The 18,374-nt window shown below is 45.0% G+C and overlaps 1 protein-coding gene across 6 annotated transcripts in view; it reads left to right on the top strand.

Moving 5' to 3' along the window:
• Window positions 1-18,057, top strand: part of stradb (STE20 related adaptor beta) — a 29,541-nt gene extending 11,484 nt beyond the window's left edge. For 4 of the 6 annotated variants that reach the window (XM_065023111.1, XM_065023119.1, XM_065023121.1 and 1 more), the window contains 8 exons: window positions 12,095-12,200; window positions 12,624-12,745; window positions 13,237-13,345; window positions 13,574-13,697; window positions 14,305-14,581; window positions 14,670-14,917; window positions 16,142-16,184; window positions 16,291-18,057. In XM_065023111.1, coding sequence (XP_064879183.1) covers window positions 12,095-12,200; window positions 12,624-12,745; window positions 13,237-13,345; window positions 13,574-13,697; window positions 14,305-14,581; window positions 14,670-14,917; window positions 16,142-16,184; window positions 16,291-16,461 — 1,200 coding nt within the window. In that variant the 3' untranslated portion in view covers window positions 16,462-18,057. Of the gene's footprint in view, window positions 1-12,094; window positions 12,201-12,623; window positions 12,746-13,236; window positions 13,346-13,573; window positions 13,698-14,304; window positions 14,582-14,669; window positions 14,918-16,141; window positions 16,270-16,290 lie in introns of those variants that run through there. The other 2 variants (XM_065023122.1, XM_065023123.1) reach the window with 2 other exon arrangements.
• The last annotated feature ends 317 nt before the right edge of the window (window positions 18,058-18,374 follow it).

The following is an 18,374-nucleotide window of genomic DNA, read 5'->3' as shown; positions in this document are numbered from 1 at the left end:
GAGGCACTGTAACTAACTAGCAGATGTACATCAATCATCAACATGAATGATCAGCTGATAACCCTCCTTTTCCCCAGGTCTTTAGGAGGCACTGTAACTAACTAGCAGATGTACATCAATCATCAACATGAATGATCAGCTGATAGCCCTCCTTTTCCCCAGGTCTTTAGGAGGCACTGTAACTAACTAGCAGATGTACATCAATCATCAACATGAATGATCAGCTGATAGCCCTCCTTTTCCCCACGTCTTTAGGAGGCACTGTAACTAACTAGCAGATGTACATCAATCATCAACATGAATGATCAGCTGATAGCCCTCCTTTTCCCCACGTCTTTAGGAGGCACTGTAACTAACTAGCAGATGTACATCAATCATCAACATGAATGATCAGCTGATAACCCTCCTTTTCCCCAGGTCTTTAGGAGGCACTGTAACTAACTAGCAGATGTACATCAATCATCAACATGAATGACCAGCTGATAACCCTCCTTTTCCCCACGTCTTTAGGAGGCACTGTAACTAACTAGCAGATGTACATCAATCATCAACATGAATGATCAGCTGATAGCCCTCCTTTTCCCCACGTCTTTAGGAGGCACTGTAACTAACTAGCAGATGTACATCAATCATCAACATGAATGATCAGCTGATAGCCCTCCTTTTCCCCAGGTCTTTAGGAGGCACTGTAACTAACTAGCAGATGTACATCAATCATCAACATGAATGATCAGCTGATAGCCCTCCTTTTCCCCAGGTCTTTAGGAGGCACTGTAACTAACTAGCAGATGTACATCAATCATCAACATGAATGATCAGCTGATAACCCTCCTTTTCCCCACGTCTTTAGGAGGCACTGTAACTAACTAGCAGATGTACATCAATCATCAACATGAATGATCAGCTGATAACCCTCCTTTTCCCCAGGTCTTTAGGAGGCACTGTAACTAACTAGCAGATGTACATCAATCATCAACATGAATGATCAGCTGATAACCCTCCTTTTCCCCACGTCTTTAGGAGGCACTGTAACTAACTAGCAGATGTACATCAATCATCAACATGAATGATCAGCTGATAGCCCTCCTTTTCCCCACGTCTTTAGGAGGCACTGTAACTAACTAGCAGATGTACATCAATCATCAACATGAATGATCAGCTGATAGCCCTCCTTTTCCCCAGGTCTTTAGGAGGCACTGTAACTAACTAGCAGATGTACATCAATCATCAACATGAATGATCAGCTGATAGCCCTCCTTTTCCCCAGGTCTTTAGGAGGCACTGTAACTAACTAGCAGATGTACATCAATCATCAACATGAATGATCAGCTGATAGCCCTCCTTTTCCCCACGTCTTTAGGAGGCACTGTAACTAACTAGCAGATGTACATCAATCATCAACATGAATGATCAGCTGATAACCCTCCTTTTCCCCACGTCTTTAGGAGGCACTGTAACTAACTAGCAGATGTACATCAATCATCAACATGAATGATCAGCTGATAACCCTCCTTTTCCCCAGGTCTTTAGGAGGCACTGTAACTAACTAGCAGATGTACATCAATCATCAACATGAATGATCAGCTGATAGCCCTCCTTTTCCCCAGGTCTTTAGGAGGCACTGTAACTAACTAGCAGATGTACATCAATCATCAACATGAATGATCAGCTGATAGCCCTCCTTTTTCCCCACGTCTTTAGGAGGCACTGTAACTAACTAGCAGATGTACATCAATCATCAACATGAATGATCAGCTGATAGCCCTCCTTTTCCCCACGTCTTTAGGAGGCACTGTAACTAACTAGCAGATGTACATCAATCATCAACATGAATGACCAGCTGATAACCCTCCTTTTCCCCAGGTCTTTAGGAGGCACTGTAACTAACTAGCAGATGTACATCAATCATCAACATGAATGACCAGCTGATAACCCTCCTTTTCCCCACGTCTTTAGGAGGCACTGTAACTAACTAGCAGATGTACATCAATCATCAACATGAATGATCAGCTGATAGCCCTCCTTTTCCCCACGTCTTTAGGAGGCACTGTAACTAACTAGCAGATGTACATCAATCATCAACATGAATGATCAGCTGATAGCCCTCCTTTTCCCCAGGTCTTTAGGAGGCACTGTAACTAACTAGCAGATGTACATCAATCATCAACATGAATGATCAGCTGATAGCCCTCCTTTTCCCCAGGTCTTTAGGAGGCACTGTAACTAACTAGCAGATGTACATCAATCATCAACATGAATGATCAGCTGATAGCCCTCCTTTTCCCCACGTCTTTAGGAGGCACTGTAACTAACTAGCAGATGTACATCAATCATCAACATGAATGATCAGCTGATAACCCTCCTTTTCCCCACGTCTTTAGGAGGCACTGTAACTAACTAGCAGATGTACATCAATCATCAACATGAATGATCAGCTGATAACCCTCCTTTTCCCCACGTCTTTAGGAGGCACTGTAACTAACTAGCAGATGTACATCAATCATCAACATGAATGATCAGCTGATAGCCCTCCTTTTCCCCACGTCTTTAGGAGGCACTGTAACTAACTAGCAGATGTACATCAATCATCAACATGAATGATCAGCTGATAGCCCTCCTTTTCCCCACGTCTTTAGGAGGCACTGTAACTAACTAGCAGATGTACATCAATCATCAACATGAATGATCAGCTGATAGCCCTCCTTTTCCCCACGTCTTTAGGAGGCACTGTAACTAACTAGCAGATGTACATCAATCATCAACATGAATGACCAGCTGATAACCCTCCTTTTCCCCACGTCTTTAGGAGGCACTGTAACTAACTAGCAGATGTACATCAATCATCAACATGAATGATCAGCTGATAACCCTCCTTTTCCCCAGGTCTTTAGGAGGCACTGTAACTAACTAGCAGATGTACATCAATCATCAACATGAATGATCAGCTGATAACCCTCCTTTTCCCCACGTCTTTAGGAGGCACTGTAACTAACTAGCAGATGTACATCAATCATCAACATGAATGACCAGCTGATAACCCTCCTTTTCCCCACGTCTTTAGGAGGCACTGTAACTAACTAGCAGATGTACATCAATCATCAACATGAATGATCAGCTGATAGCCCTCCTTTTCCCCAGGTCTTTAGGAGGCACTGTAACTAACTAGCAGATGTACATCAATCATCAACATGAATGATCAGCTGATAACCCTCCTTTTCCCCACGTCTTTAGGAGGCACTGTAACTAACTAGCAGATGTACATCAATCATCAACATGAATGATCAGCTGATAACCCTCCTTTTCCCCACGTCTTTAGGAGGCACTGTAACTAACTAGCAGATGTACATCAATCATCAACATGAATGATCAGCTGATAGCCCTCCTTTTCCCCAGGTCTTTAGGAGGCACTGTAACTAACTAGCAGATGTACATCAATCATCAACATGAATGATCAGCTGATAGCCCTCCTTTCCCCACGTCTTTAGGAGGCACTGTAACTAACTAGCAGATGTACATCAATCATCAACATGAATGATCAGCTGATAACCCTCCTTTTCCCCAGGTCTTTAGGAGGCACTGTAACTAACTAGCAGATGTACATCAATCATCAACATGAATGATCAGCTGATAACCCTCCTTTTCCCCACGTCTTTAGGAGGCACTGTAACTAACTAGCAGATGTACATCAATCATCAACATGAATGACCAGCTGATAACCCTCCTTTTCCCCACGTCTTTAGGAGGCACTGTAACTAACTAGCAGATGTACATCAATCATCAACATGAATGATCAGCTGATAACCCTCCTTTTCCCCAGGTCTTTAGGAGGCACTGTAACTAACTAGCAGATGTACATCAATCATCAACATGAATGATCAGCTGATAACCCTCCTTTTCCCCACGTCTTTAGGAGGCACTGTAACTAACTAGCAGATGTACATCAATCATCAACATGAATGATCAGCTGATAACCCTCCTTTTCCCCAGGTCTTTAGGAGGCACTGTAACTAACTAGCAGATGTACATCAATCATCAACATGAATGATCAGCTGATAACCCTCCTTTTCCCCACGTCTTTAGGAGGCACTGTAACTAACTAGCAGATGTACATCAATCATCAACATGAATGATCAGCTGATAGCCCTCCTTTTCCCCAGGTCTTTAGGAGGCACTGTAACTAACTAGCAGATGTACATCAATCATCAACATGAATGATCAGCTGATAACCCTCCTTTTCCCCACGTCTTTAGGAGGCACTGTAACTAACTAGCAGATGTACATCAATCATCAACATGAATGATCAGCTGATAGCCCTCCTTTTCCCCACGTCTTTAGGAGGCACTGTAACTAACTAGCAGATGTACATCAATCATCAACATGAATGACCAGCTGATAACCCTCCTTTTCCCCACGTCTTTAGGAGGCACTGTAACTAACTAGCAGATGTACATCAATCATCAACATGAATGATCAGCTGATAGCCCTCCTTTTCCCCAGGTCTTTAGGAGGCACTGTAACTAACTAGCAGATGTACATCAATCATCAACATGAATGATCAGCTGATAACCCTCCTTTTCCCCACGTCTTTAGGAGGCACTGTAACTAACTAGCAGATGTACATCAATCATCAACATGAATGATCAGCTGATAGCCCTCCTTTTCCCCAGGTCTTTAGGAGGCACTGTAACTAACTAGCAGATGTACATCAATCATCAACATGAATGACCAGCTGATAACCCTCCTTTTCCCCACGTCTTTAGGAGGCACTGTAACTAACTAGCAGATGTACATCAATCATCAACATGAATGATCAGCTGATAACCCTCCTTTTCCCCACGTCTTTAGGAGGCACTGTAACTAACTAGCAGATGTACATCAATCATCAACATGAATGATCAGCTGATAACCCTCCTTTTCCCCACGTCTTTAGGAGGCACTGTAACTAACTAGCAGATGTACATCAATCATCAACATGAATGATCAGCTGATAGCCCTCCTTTTCCCCAGGTCTTTAGGAGGCACTGTAACTAACTAGCAGATGTACATCAATCATCAACATGAATGATCAGCTGATAGCCCTCCTTTTCCCCACGTCTTTAGGAGGCACTGTAACTAACTAGCAGATGTACATCAATCATCAACATGAATGATCAGCTGATAACCCTCCTTTTCCCCACGTCTTTAGGAGGCACTGTAACTAACTAGCAGATGTACATCAATCATCAACATGAATGATCAGCTGATAACCCTCCTTTTCCCCAGGTCTTTAGGAGGCACTGTAACTAACTAGCAGATGTACATCAATCATCAACATGAATGATCAGCTGATAGCCCTCCTTTTCCCCAGGTCTTTAGGAGGCACTGTAACTAACTAGCAGATGTACATCAATCATCAACATGAATGATCAGCTGATAGCCCTCCTTTTCCCCACGTCTTTAGGAGGCACTGTAACTAACTAGCAGATGTACATCAATCATCAACATGAATGATCAGCTGATAGCCCTCCTTTTCCCCACGTCTTTAGGAGGCACTGTAACTAACTAGCAGATGTACATCAATCATCAACATGAATGACCAGCTGATAACCCTCCTTTTCCCCAGGTCTTTAGGAGGCACTGTAACTAACTAGCAGATGTACATCAATCATCAACATGAATGACCAGCTGATAACCCTCCTTTTCCCCACGTCTTTAGGAGGCACTGTAACTAACTAGCAGATGTACATCAATCATCAACATGAATGATCAGCTGATAGCCCTCCTTTTCCCCACGTCTTTAGGAGGCACTGTAACTAACTAGCAGATGTACATCAATCATCAACATGAATGATCAGCTGATAGCCCTCCTTTTCCCCAGGTCTTTAGGAGGCACTGTAACTAACTAGCAGATGTACATCAATCATCAACATGAATGATCAGCTGATAGCCCTCCTTTTCCCCAGGTCTTTAGGAGGCACTGTAACTAACTAGCAGATGTACATCAATCATCAACATGAATGATCAGCTGATAGCCCTCCTTTTCCCCACGTCTTTAGGAGGCACTGTAACTAACTAGCAGATGTACATCAATCATCAACATGAATGATCAGCTGATAACCCTCCTTTTCCCCACGTCTTTAGGAGGCACTGTAACTAACTAGCAGATGTACATCAATCATCAACATGAATGATCAGCTGATAACCCTCCTTTTCCCCACGTCTTTAGGAGGCACTGTAACTAACTAGCAGATGTACATCAATCATCAACATGAATGATCAGCTGATAGCCCTCCTTTTCCCCACGTCTTTAGGAGGCACTGTAACTAACTAGCAGATGTACATCAATCATCAACATGAATGATCAGCTGATAGCCCTCCTTTTCCCCACGTCTTTAGGAGGCACTGTAACTAACTAGCAGATGTACATCAATCATCAACATGAATGATCAGCTGATAGCCCTCCTTTTCCCCACGTCTTTAGGAGGCACTGTAACTAACTAGCAGATGTACATCAATCATCAACATGAATGACCAGCTGATAACCCTCCTTTTCCCCACGTCTTTAGGAGGCACTGTAACTAACTAGCAGATTTACATCAATCATCAACATGAATGATCAGCTGATAACCCTCCTTTTCCCCAGGTCTTTAGGAGGCACTGTAACTAACTAGCAGATGTACATCAATCATCAACATGAATGATCAGCTGATAACCCTCCTTTTCCCCACGTCTTTAGGAGGCACTGTAACTAACTAGCAGATGTACATCAATCATCAACATGAATGACCAGCTGATAACCCTCCTTTTCCCCACGTCTTTAGGAGGCACTGTAACTAACTAGCAGATGTACATCAATCATCAACATGAATGATCAGCTGATAGCCCTCCTTTTCCCCAGGTCTTTAGGAGGCACTGTAACTAACTAGCAGATGTACATCAATCATCAACATGAATGATCAGCTGATAACCCTCCTTTTCCCCACGTCTTTAGGAGGCACTGTAACTAACTAGCAGATGTACATCAATCATCAACATGAATGATCAGCTGATAACCCTCCTTTTCCCCACGTCTTTAGGAGGCACTGTAACTAACTAGCAGATGTACATCAATCATCAACATGAATGATCAGCTGATAGCCCTCCTTTTCCCCAGGTCTTTAGGAGGCACTGTAACTAACTAGCAGATGTACATCAATCATCAACATGAATGATCAGCTGATAGCCCTCCTTTTCCCCACGTCTTTAGGAGGCACTGTAACTAACTAGCAGATGTACATCAATCATCAACATGAATGATCAGCTGATAACCCTCCTTTTCCCCAGGTCTTTAGGAGGCACTGTAACTAACTAGCAGATGTACATCAATCATCAACATGAATGATCAGCTGATAACCCTCCTTTTCCCCACGTCTTTAGGAGGCACTGTAACTAACTAGCAGATGTACATCAATCATCAACATGAATGACCAGCTGATAACCCTCCTTTTCCCCACGTCTTTAGGAGTCTTTAGGAGGCACTGTAACTAACTAGCAGATGTACATCAATCATCAACATGAATGATCAGCTGATAACCCTCCTTTTCCCCAGGTCTTTAGGAGGCACTGTAACTAACTAGCAGATGTACATCAATCATCAACATGAATGATCAGCTGATAACCCTCCTTTTCCCCACGTCTTTAGGAGGCACTGTAACTAACTAGCAGATGTACATCAATCATCAACATGAATGATCAGCTGATAACCCTCCTTTTCCCCAGGTCTTTAGGAGGCACTGTAACTAACTAGCAGATGTACATCAATCATCAACATGAATGATCAGCTGATAACCCTCCTTTTCCCCACGTCTTTAGGAGGCACTGTAACTAACTAGCAGATGTACATCAATCATCAACATGAATGACCAGCTGATAGCCCTCCTTTTCCCCAGGTCTTTAGGAGGCACTGTAACTAACTAGCAGATGTACATCAATCATCAACATGAATGATCAGCTGATAACCCTCCTTTTCCCCACGTCTTTAGGAGGCACTGTAACTAACTAGCAGATGTACATCAATCATCAACATGAATGATCAGCTGATAGCCCTCCTTTTCCCACGTCTTTAGGAGGCACTGTAACTAACTAGCAGATGTACATCAATCATCAACATGAATGACCAGCTGATAACCCTCCTTTTCCCCACGTCTTTAGGAGGCACTGTAACTAACTAGCAGATGTACATCAATCATCAACATGAATGATCAGCTGATAACCCTCCTTTTCCCCACGTCTTTAGGAGGCACTGTAACTAACTAGCAGATGTACATCAATCATCAACATGAATGATCAGCTGATAACCCTCCTTTTCCCCACGTCTTTAGGAGGCACTGTAACTAACTAGCAGATGTACATCAATCATCAACATGAATGATCAGCTGATAACCCTCCTTTTCCCCACGTCTTTAGGAGGCACTGTAACTAACTAGCAGATGTACATCAATCATCAACATGAATGATCAGCTGATAGCCCTCCTTTTCTTTAGGAGGCACTGTAACTAACTAGCAGATGTACATCCCACGTCCTTTAGGAGGCACTGTAACTAACTAGCAGATGTACATCAATCATCAACATGAATGATCAGCTGATAACCCTCCTTTTCCCCAGGTCTTTAGGAGGCACTGTAACTAACTAGCAGATGTACATCAATCATCAACATGAATGATCAGCTGATAACCCTCCTTTTCCCCACGTCTTTAGGAGGCACTGTAACTAACTAGCAGATGTACATCAATCATCAACATGAATGATCAGCTGATAGCCCTCCTTTTCCCCAGGTCTTTAGGAGGCACTGTAACTAACTAGCAGATGTACATCAATCATCAACATGAATGACCAGCTGATAACCCTCCTTTCCCCACGTCTTTAGGAGGCACTGTAACTAACTAGCAGATGTACATCAATCATCAACATGAATGATCAGCTGATAGCCCTCCTTTTCCCCAGGTCTTTAGGAGGCACTGTAACTAACTAGCAGATGTACATCAATCATCAACATGAATGATCAGCTGATAACCCTCCTTTTCCCCACGTCTTTAGGAGGCACTGTAACTAACTAGCAGATGTACATCAATCATCAACATGAATGATCAGCTGATAACCCTCCTTTTCCCCACGTCTTTAGGAGGCACTGTAACTAACTAGCAGATGTACATCAATCATCAACATGAATGATCAGCTGATAGCCCTCCTTTTCCCCAGGTCTTTAGGAGGCACTGTAACTAACTAGCAGATGTACATCAATCATCAACATGAATGATCAGCTGATAGCCCTCCTTTTCCCCACGTCTTTAGGAGGCACTGTAACTAACTAGCAGATGTACATCAATCATCAACATGAATGATCAGCTGATAACCCTCCTTTTCCCCAGGTCTTTAGGAGGCACTGTAACTAACTAGCAGATGTACATCAATCATCAACATGAATGATCAGCTGATAACCCTCCTTTTCCCCACGTCTTTAGGAGGCACTGTAACTAACTAGCAGATGTACATCAATCATCAACATGAATGACCAGCTGATAACCCTCCTTTTCCCCACGTCTTTAGGAGGCACTGTAACTAACTAGCAGATGTACATCAATCATCAACATGAATGATCAGCTGATAACCCTCCTTTTCCCCAGGTCTTTAGGAGGCACTGTAACTAACTAGCAGATGTACATCAATCATCAACATGAATGATCAGCTGATAACCCTCCTTTTCCCCACGTCTTTAGGAGGCACTGTAACTAACTAGCAGATGTACATCAATCATCAACATGAATGATCAGCTGATAACCCTCCTTTTCCCCAGGTCTTTAGGAGGCACTGTAACTAACTAGCAGATGTACATCAATCATCAACATGAATGATCAGCTGATAACCCTCCTTTTCCCCACGTCTTTAGGAGGCACTGTAACTAACTAGCAGATGTACATCAATCATCAACATGAATGACCAGCTGATAGCCCTCCTTTTCCCCAGGTCTTTAGGAGGCACTGTAACTAACTAGCAGATGTACATCAATCATCAACATGAATGATCAGCTGATAACCCTCCTTTTCCCCACGTCTTTAGGAGGCACTGTAACTAACTAGCAGATGTACATCAATCATCAACATGAATGATCAGCTGATAGCCCTCCTTTTCCCCACGTCTTTAGGAGGCACTGTAACTAACTAGCAGATGTACATCAATCATCAACATGAATGACCAGCTGATAACCCTCCTTTTCCCCACGTCTTTAGGAGGCACTGTAACTAACTAGCAGATGTACATCAATCATCAACATGAATGATCAGCTGATAGCCCTCCTTTTCCCCAGGTCTTTAGGAGGCACTGTAACTAACTAGCAGATGTACATCAATCATCAACATGAATGACCAGCTGATAACCCTCCTTTTCCCCACGTCTTTAGGAGGCACTGTAACTAACTAGCAGATGTACATCAATCATCAACATGAATGATCAGCTGATAGCCCTCCTTTTCCCCAGGTCTTTAGGAGGCACTGTAACTAACTAGCAGATGTACATCAATCATCAACATGAATGACCAGCTGATAACCCTCCTTTTCCCCACGTCTTTAGGAGGCACTGTAACTAACTAGCAGATGTACATCAATCATCAACATGAATGATCAGCTGATAACCCTCCTTTTCCCCACGTCTTTAGGAGGCACTGTAACTAACTAGCAGATGTACATCAATCATCAACATGAATGATCAGCTGATAACCCTCCTTTTCCCCACGTCTTTAGGAGGCACTGTAACTAACTAGCAGATGTACATCAATCATCAACATGAATGATCAGCTGATAGCCCTCCTTTTCCCCACGTCTTTAGGAGGCACTGTAACTAACTAGCAGATGTACATCAATCATCAACATGAATGATCAGCTGATATTCCTCCTTTTCCCCAGGTCTTTAGGAGGCACTGTAACTAACTAGCAGATGTACATCAATCATCAACATGAATGATCAGCTGATAACCCTCCTTTTCCCCACGTCTTTAGGAGGCACTGTAACTAACTAGCAGATGTACATCAATCATCAACATGAATGATCAGCTGATAACCCTCCTTTTCCCCACGTCTTTAGGAGGCACTGTAACTAACTAGCAGATGTACATCAATCATCAACATGAATGATCAGCTGATAACCCTCCTTTTCCCCACGTCTTTAGGAGGCACTGTAACTAACTAGCAGATGTACATCAATCATCAACATGAATGATCAGCTGATAACCCTCCTTTTCCCCACGTCTTTAGGAGGCACTGTAACTAACTAGCAGATGTACATCAATCATCAACATGAATGATCAGCTGATAACCCTCCTTTTCCCCACGTCTTTAGGAGGCACTGTAACTAACTAGCAGATGTACATCAATCATCAACATGAATGATCAGCTGATAACCCTCCTTTTCCCCACGTCTTTAGGAGGCACTGTAACTAACTAGCTTTCATTTTGTGATGATTGAGTGTGTTGTTACAGAAATAAAAAGGTCTCTGCTAAAACAAATAAAATGGTTCGCTACAAAAGCTGTGGTATGTTCTGAATTTCGAGATATGAATTAGTTTAAGCATCGGCCCCCTGAAAGGTCTGTGCACGGCCCTGACCCCTTAACACAAAGTACTTTACCGCCTCTCCCTCCCCCTAACACCGGCCCCAGTGAAACTACCCCCACCCCAGCATTACCCTGTGTAGCTTAACACCACAGGGCCCCCCTGTGGCAGCCACTGGTTGGTCATCACCACAACACCATAGTACTTTGACCTCTTCAGGCTCAAAGGCAACACTCACCCTCATTCTGCTTCCTCTTCTCTGCTAAATGGGCCCATTTCATGTTAGTTAAACATACCATGCTATACTAAAGCACTTGTAGACTGTATTTGTAGATTGCCTTCAGGGTAAGAAAAACAGTTCCTTTGGGTGAACTATCCCTCATCTAGGTAAAGAAGGTTATTATTGTGACCAGCTACAACATGTTTCCATACATATTACCATGTTGTTACTACATGTTCTGTGATCTAATGAAATATGCTGCTGATACATTTCAGGGTTGTGTGTGAGTACGTGTGTGTTTGATTCTTCACAGAGCTCCGACGTCTCAGAATGCACTTTCACCTGGGGTGGTGCAGGCAGCGATGACATCACAGCGCTCTCTGCTAACTCCGCCCACTACCAGCTGCTGTCAGAGCTGGGTGAGCATACCATTGGTCACAAATCAACTCATCACTACAACCCAGAAAGACAAGTCCTTTCACTACATAGTTGTTGCCTGCAGAGTAATATCTCTGACAAACACAAAGCATATTTCCTTTTAGCATGTTACTGTTGAATAGAATAGCTCATCCAAAAGCATTGTTTACAATTTCACTGACCAAGTCCCATACTACACATAGCCCGAGTATAAAGCGTTTGTATTGTGGACATTTTCTGTTACACATAGTCTATTACCTTTTGGCACAGCTGTTGAATAAACTGGCCAATTCAAAATATTAGTTCAGAAATCTCCCTGGATTATTGAAGACCATACTAAACACACAGTAGCTGAGAATGAAGCATTTTCAGAGTAGAACGTGTTTCTACATGTCTTAATATTTATGACCAAACCGTGTTCCCAGGGAAAGGCTTCAACAACCTGAGCCAGGTGCGCATGGCGCGCCACACCCCCTCCCGCCAGCTGGTGGCAGTCAAGAACACCAACCTGGATGAGTGTACTGAGGATGAGCTGCTACAGTTGATGGTGCGGTACTGTTTTAAAGGTCCTACAGATACGACCCACCTTGTCTTTTCATTGAAGTTCATGTCATAAGATACATTGTTCCAGCCACAACTGATTCAAAACACCTGATTCAACTAATCAATTTCTTAGTTAGTTTAGTCGGACGATTACTTGAATAAGATGAGTTAGCATTGGGCTGGAACAAAAACCTGCGCTCTTGCTCTCTAGATCCAGGGTCAGGGACCATTTAGGTCATTGTTCATAATAACATTGTTGGCACTTGGCAGTGGTACAAGCCACCTGGCTGACTGTGTGACCCCAGTGTTTCCTGTCTTTGTAACCCAAGTGTTTCCTGGCTGTGTGACCCCAGTGTTTCCTGGCTGTGTGACCCCAGTGTTTCCTGGCTGTGTGACCCCAGTGTTTCCTGTCTTTGTAACCCAAGTGTTTCCTGTCTGTGTGACCCCAGTGTTTCCTGGCTGTATGACCCCAGTGTTTCCTGGCTGTGTCCCCAGAACGAGGTTCTTCTCTCCAGGCTTTTCCGCCACCCCAACCTGCTGACCTCTCGCCTGGTCTTCAGCTCCTGCTGCCAGCTCTGGGTCCTCACACCACTCATGGGCTACGGTCAGTCTACTGCATGCGTCTTCTAACACTCGTTTCCTCTCACCATCCCTCTCCCACACCTACTCCCCCATCTCTCTTCATCCATGCTCCTTCTCTCAGCGTTAAGTTGGTTGAACTTGATTTTTTATGGTACAGAAATGACATGGTAAAAAATGCCTATGTTTGTAAGAAACATTACGAACCATTTGGAACCATGGTTACCGACTTCTCTCTCTCTCTCTGTCCCAGGTTCGGCAGATAGCCTGCTGAGGACCTTCTTCCCTGACGGGATGAGTGAGTCCCTGATTGCTTACCTCCTCCACGGAGTCCTGAAGGCTCTGCAATACCTGCACCTCATGGGCTACGTGCACAGGTGAGGGAGGAAAGACACCATGGGGACAAGGGAGAGATATGGACCGTTTTAAGGCTTCTACATGTAGCCGATGTGAAATGGCTAGCTAGTTAGCGGTGCGCTAGTTAGCGGTCAAGCGAGAGGTAACGATGCTTCATGGGTGGCAGTTGCTGATGTGTTCAGAGGGTCCCTGGTTGGAGCCCAGGTTGGGGCGAGGAGAGGGGCGGAAGCAACACCGATACACTTCTGTCCAACTACAGCCAATCCAGCTGTTAGATGGTACCTGTACTCCTTGTTTACAGACTCGCTATTGTGTTACTATGTGTTTCCTATTTAGCAAATGCTTCTAGGGCCCGTGAGGAAGCACTTCACGGCAAAGTCTACACCTGTTGTATTTGGCGCTTGTGACCAATAACATTTCATTTGATTTGTTGAAAGAATCAGCCTAGTTTGCTGTCTCAGGTGGACATAGTTGCTCGGAGTTGCTCTCAACATGTAGAATGTGCCAGGGACAGTTGGTCTGAGCTGGTAAAAACAACCTCATGCATCATCAATAGTTAGTTGACTGTAGTTGTGTAGAAGCCTGAAGATTTGGCGAGAGTGAACGCTCTTCTCCTCTTCCTCTCAGGGGAGTGAAGGCCAGTCACATCCTGCTGTCTGGGGAGGGCCGTGTCTACCTCTCAGGGCTGCACAGTGTTTACAGTATGATGCGGGATGGGAAGAAGGTGAGGACCGTGTACGACATGCCCCACCACAGCCCCGCCCTGCTACCCTGGCTCAGCCCAGAGCTGCTACGACAGGACCTGCATGGCTATGGGGTGAAGTCAGACATCTACAGTCTGGGGATAGTAGTCTGTGAGCTGGTCAGTGGCAGGGTGCCTTTCCAGGACATGCCCCCTACACAGGTACTGTTCAGTCTATGAGAGTCTCGTTTGTTCTCCATCTCTCTCCCTCTGTGTGGCTGTGTCCATATGTCTGTGTCTCTCCCTCCAGATGCTGCTCCAGAAGCTGCGTGGGTCCCACTGCTGCCTGCTGGACGTGGCCCCCTCCCCCCTAGGGGAGCTGAGGGGGCTGAAGGTGTCCCGCTCTGGGGTGGACTCTGGCATCGGGGAGAGTGTTGCCACGGGCAGCCTGACCCGCACCGCCACCGCCGAGAGACCTCAGAGCCCCGCCCCCAAGAACCACTCGGTCACCCTGCACAACCTGGTCCAGCTGTGTCTGCAACAGCAGCCCGACTGCAGGTGAGACATACACGTGTGCAGACACACCGAACGCAACACACACACACAACAACACACACACACACACCGAATGCAGGTGAGACACACACACAACAACACACACAGGAGCAGCAGACGTTATACACAGGAGCAGCAGACGTTATACACAGGGGCAGCAGACGTTATACACAGGGGCAGCAGACGTTATACACAGGGGCAGCAGACGTTATACACAGGGGCAGCAGACGTTATACACAGGAGCAGCAGACGTTATACACAGGGGCAGCAGACGTTATACACAGGGGCAGCAGACGTTATACACAGGGGCAGCAGACGTTATACACAGGGGCAGCAGACGTTATACACAGGGGCAGCAGACGTTATACACAGGGGCAGCAGACGTTATACACAGGGGCAGCAGACGTTATACAGGGGCTCTGGTACCTCCGTTTGAAGTCGGTTCTTTCATTCAAGGAACCATTTTAAATGTTCTTGTGTTCTGTCTGAATTTCTGTCATTTTTGAAAGGCGTGTAATAAGTGAGATTCCCAGTGCTGCTAGATATGACAGTGTTGTGGGACATTAAGGCACGGTGTGACTGCTAGATATGACAGTGTTGTGAGACATTAAGGCACGGTGTGACTGCTAGATATGACAGTGTTGTGGGACATTAAGGCACGGTGTGACTGCTAGATATGACAGTGTTGTGAGACATTAAGGCACGGTGTGACTGCTAGATATGACAGTGTTGTGAGACATTAAGGCACGGTGTGACTGCTAGATATGACAGTGTTGTGGGACATTAAGGCACGGTGTGACTGCTAGATATGACAGTGTTGTGGGACATTAAGGCACGGTGTGACTGCTAGATATGACAGTGTTGTGGGACATTAAGGCACGGTGTGACTGCTAGATATGACAGTGTTGTGAGACATTAAGGCACGGTGTGACTGCTAGATATGACAGTGTTGTGGGACATTAAGGCACGGTGTGACTGCTAGATATGACAGTGTTGTGAGACATTAAGGCACGGTGTGACTGCTAGATATGACAGTGTTGTGGGACATTAAGGCACAGTGTGACTGCTAGATATGACAACAGTATTGTGGGACATTAAGGCATGGTGTGACTGCTAGATATGACAACAGTATTGTGGGACATTAAGGCATGGTGTGACTGCTAGATATGATAGTGTTGTGGGACATTAAGGCATGGTGTGACTTTGTCCTGTTTTGGTGTTCCATAGACCCTCTGCTTCTACACTGTTGACCCATGCCTTCTTCAAACAGGTAGGTCTCATCATCATCAAAAGGCTGTGTTTTGGACTGGATTGCATTCTGTGGCACGGTGTGGCTGACTTCGTATTCATGTATTTTTCTGTGGACTGTATGACAGGTGAAAAGGCATCATACCCGGGACTCCTTCCTCAGTCTCATATACCCCGCGGTGCCCCTTGGAGTTTCCAGCCCCGATGACCCCCCTGTGTCCTGCTCCCCTACCCCGTCCTGCCACCCCCCCACCTCCGCCATCGCTCACTCCACAGAGGAGGTGTGGGACTTCTCCTAACCTTCCTCCCTGCCCCCTTCCACCTCTGCCCCCCACATCCCAAAACCTGACAACCAAGCCTAACTCAAGACACTCATAACGATAAAAAAAACAGCGAGCCCAAACCTTTCTACTGTGCTCTGATTGGACCTGTCCTACCCACCACTCTGAACCTTTCTACTGTGCTCTGATTGGACCTGTCCTACCCACCACTCTGAACCTTTCTACTGTGCTCTGATTGGACCTGTCCTACCCACCACTCTGAACCTTTCTACTGTGCTCTGATTGGACCTGTCCTACCCACCACTCTGAACCTTTCTACTGTGCTCTGATTGGACCTGTCCTACCCACCACTCTGAACCTTTCTACTGTGCTCTGATTGGACCTGTCCTACCCACCACTCTGAACCTTTCTACTGTGCTCTGATTGGACCTGTCCTACCCACCACTCTGAACCTTTCTACTGTGCTTTGATTGGACCTGTCCTACCCACCACTCTGAGCCTTTCTACTGTGCTCTGATTGGACCTGTCCTACCCACCACGCTGAGCCTTTCTACTGTGCTTTGATTGGACCTGTCCTACCCACCACTCTGAGCCTTTCTACTGTGCTCTGATTGGACCTGTCCTACCCACCACTCTGAGCCTTTCTACTGTGCTTTGATTGGGCCTGTCCTACCCACCACTCTAAACCTTTCTACTGTGCTTTGATTGGACCTGTCCTACCTACCACTCTGAGCCTTTCTACAAGTTTTCTATGCTTTTCTATGTTTGTTTTGGAACTCAAATAAGGTTCTGCAGGTGGATGTTTATTGTCTTGAGTCTTGTCCTGGAGGCAGAACTGAGCCATTTCCCCTTAGATAGGCCAGCTGCTGGAATAGGAGGGCGGGATTATTGAAGCTGCTCTGCCTGGACCATCCAATGAGGATCTCTGTGCCATGGGTGTGGCTGCCGGTCAACGACAATGACAACCAATGACGTTGCAGGACAGTTTAAAGACCTATCACTGGACTCATATGGATTGTACTACGAACAGTAATGTGAACTATTTTAGGCTATTAGACTGTGAAAGGGCATAGATAATAATGTGTCGGGGTTTGAAGAGGAAGATAATAGATAATGATCTGTATTGGAGTTGGAGAGGGTAGAAGTGTTAAATCACACGTGTGTGAGCAGAGACGGTACGAGAATAGCTAGTGTGTTAGTGGAAGTTCTATGCTTATCCCTCTTGTCTTGTGAAACCAGCCTGATCTCGCGATAGCTCACATTCCCGAAGTGAAACTAAACGTGAGCTCAGCAGTCCGTCTGATTGACCAGGCTGCTATCCCTCCCCCGTACAACCAGTGAAATCCCTGTGATCAAATAAGAACTATAACACTACCACTACTGTGGTTTGAGATGCACTACACTATACACGTCCTCCGAGTCATAATAAACGTATGGGAGGGTCCTCAATTGTATCGTTTTAATGAAATCTGTGAACTGTTTATGATACATTTATGTGTTTTATTCTGTGGTTGATGATTGTGTGTATGAGAGACATTGTATGTATCAGTGCATATCAAACATGTTGTAGCTGTATGAGCCTTATAGAAGCGTTATAAATATATTCATGATCCATTTTTCTAAAACAATGGCCCTTTTTTCTTGTCTTTGGAAGTTCTGTATGGTCTTTCTGAAATCTCTGTTAAAGCCCAAATAAGCAGACATCTGTATAAGGGGTTATTGAAGGGTTAGGTCAGGTTGACATTGGGATTGGTGGTTTTTGGCAATAATGTGTTTAGGACTGCATTGCTTGAGGTAGAAGTTGCCCCAACCACAGAACTAGATCAGATTATCCTACCCCACATCCACTTAACCTTTAGGGGGATGAACAAATATCTGACCCTGTGTCCGTGGTTAGGTTTGACTTCTACCCACTCATAGCTACATCACTG

This window comes from Oncorhynchus nerka, linkage group LG2 (assembly GCF_034236695.1).
Source record: "Oncorhynchus nerka isolate Pitt River linkage group LG2, Oner_Uvic_2.0, whole genome shotgun sequence".
Lineage (NCBI taxonomy): Eukaryota > Metazoa > Chordata > Actinopteri > Salmoniformes > Salmonidae > Oncorhynchus > Oncorhynchus nerka.
Note: the sequence above shows the minus strand (reverse complement) of the source record. Positions and strands in the feature narration are given on the sequence as shown.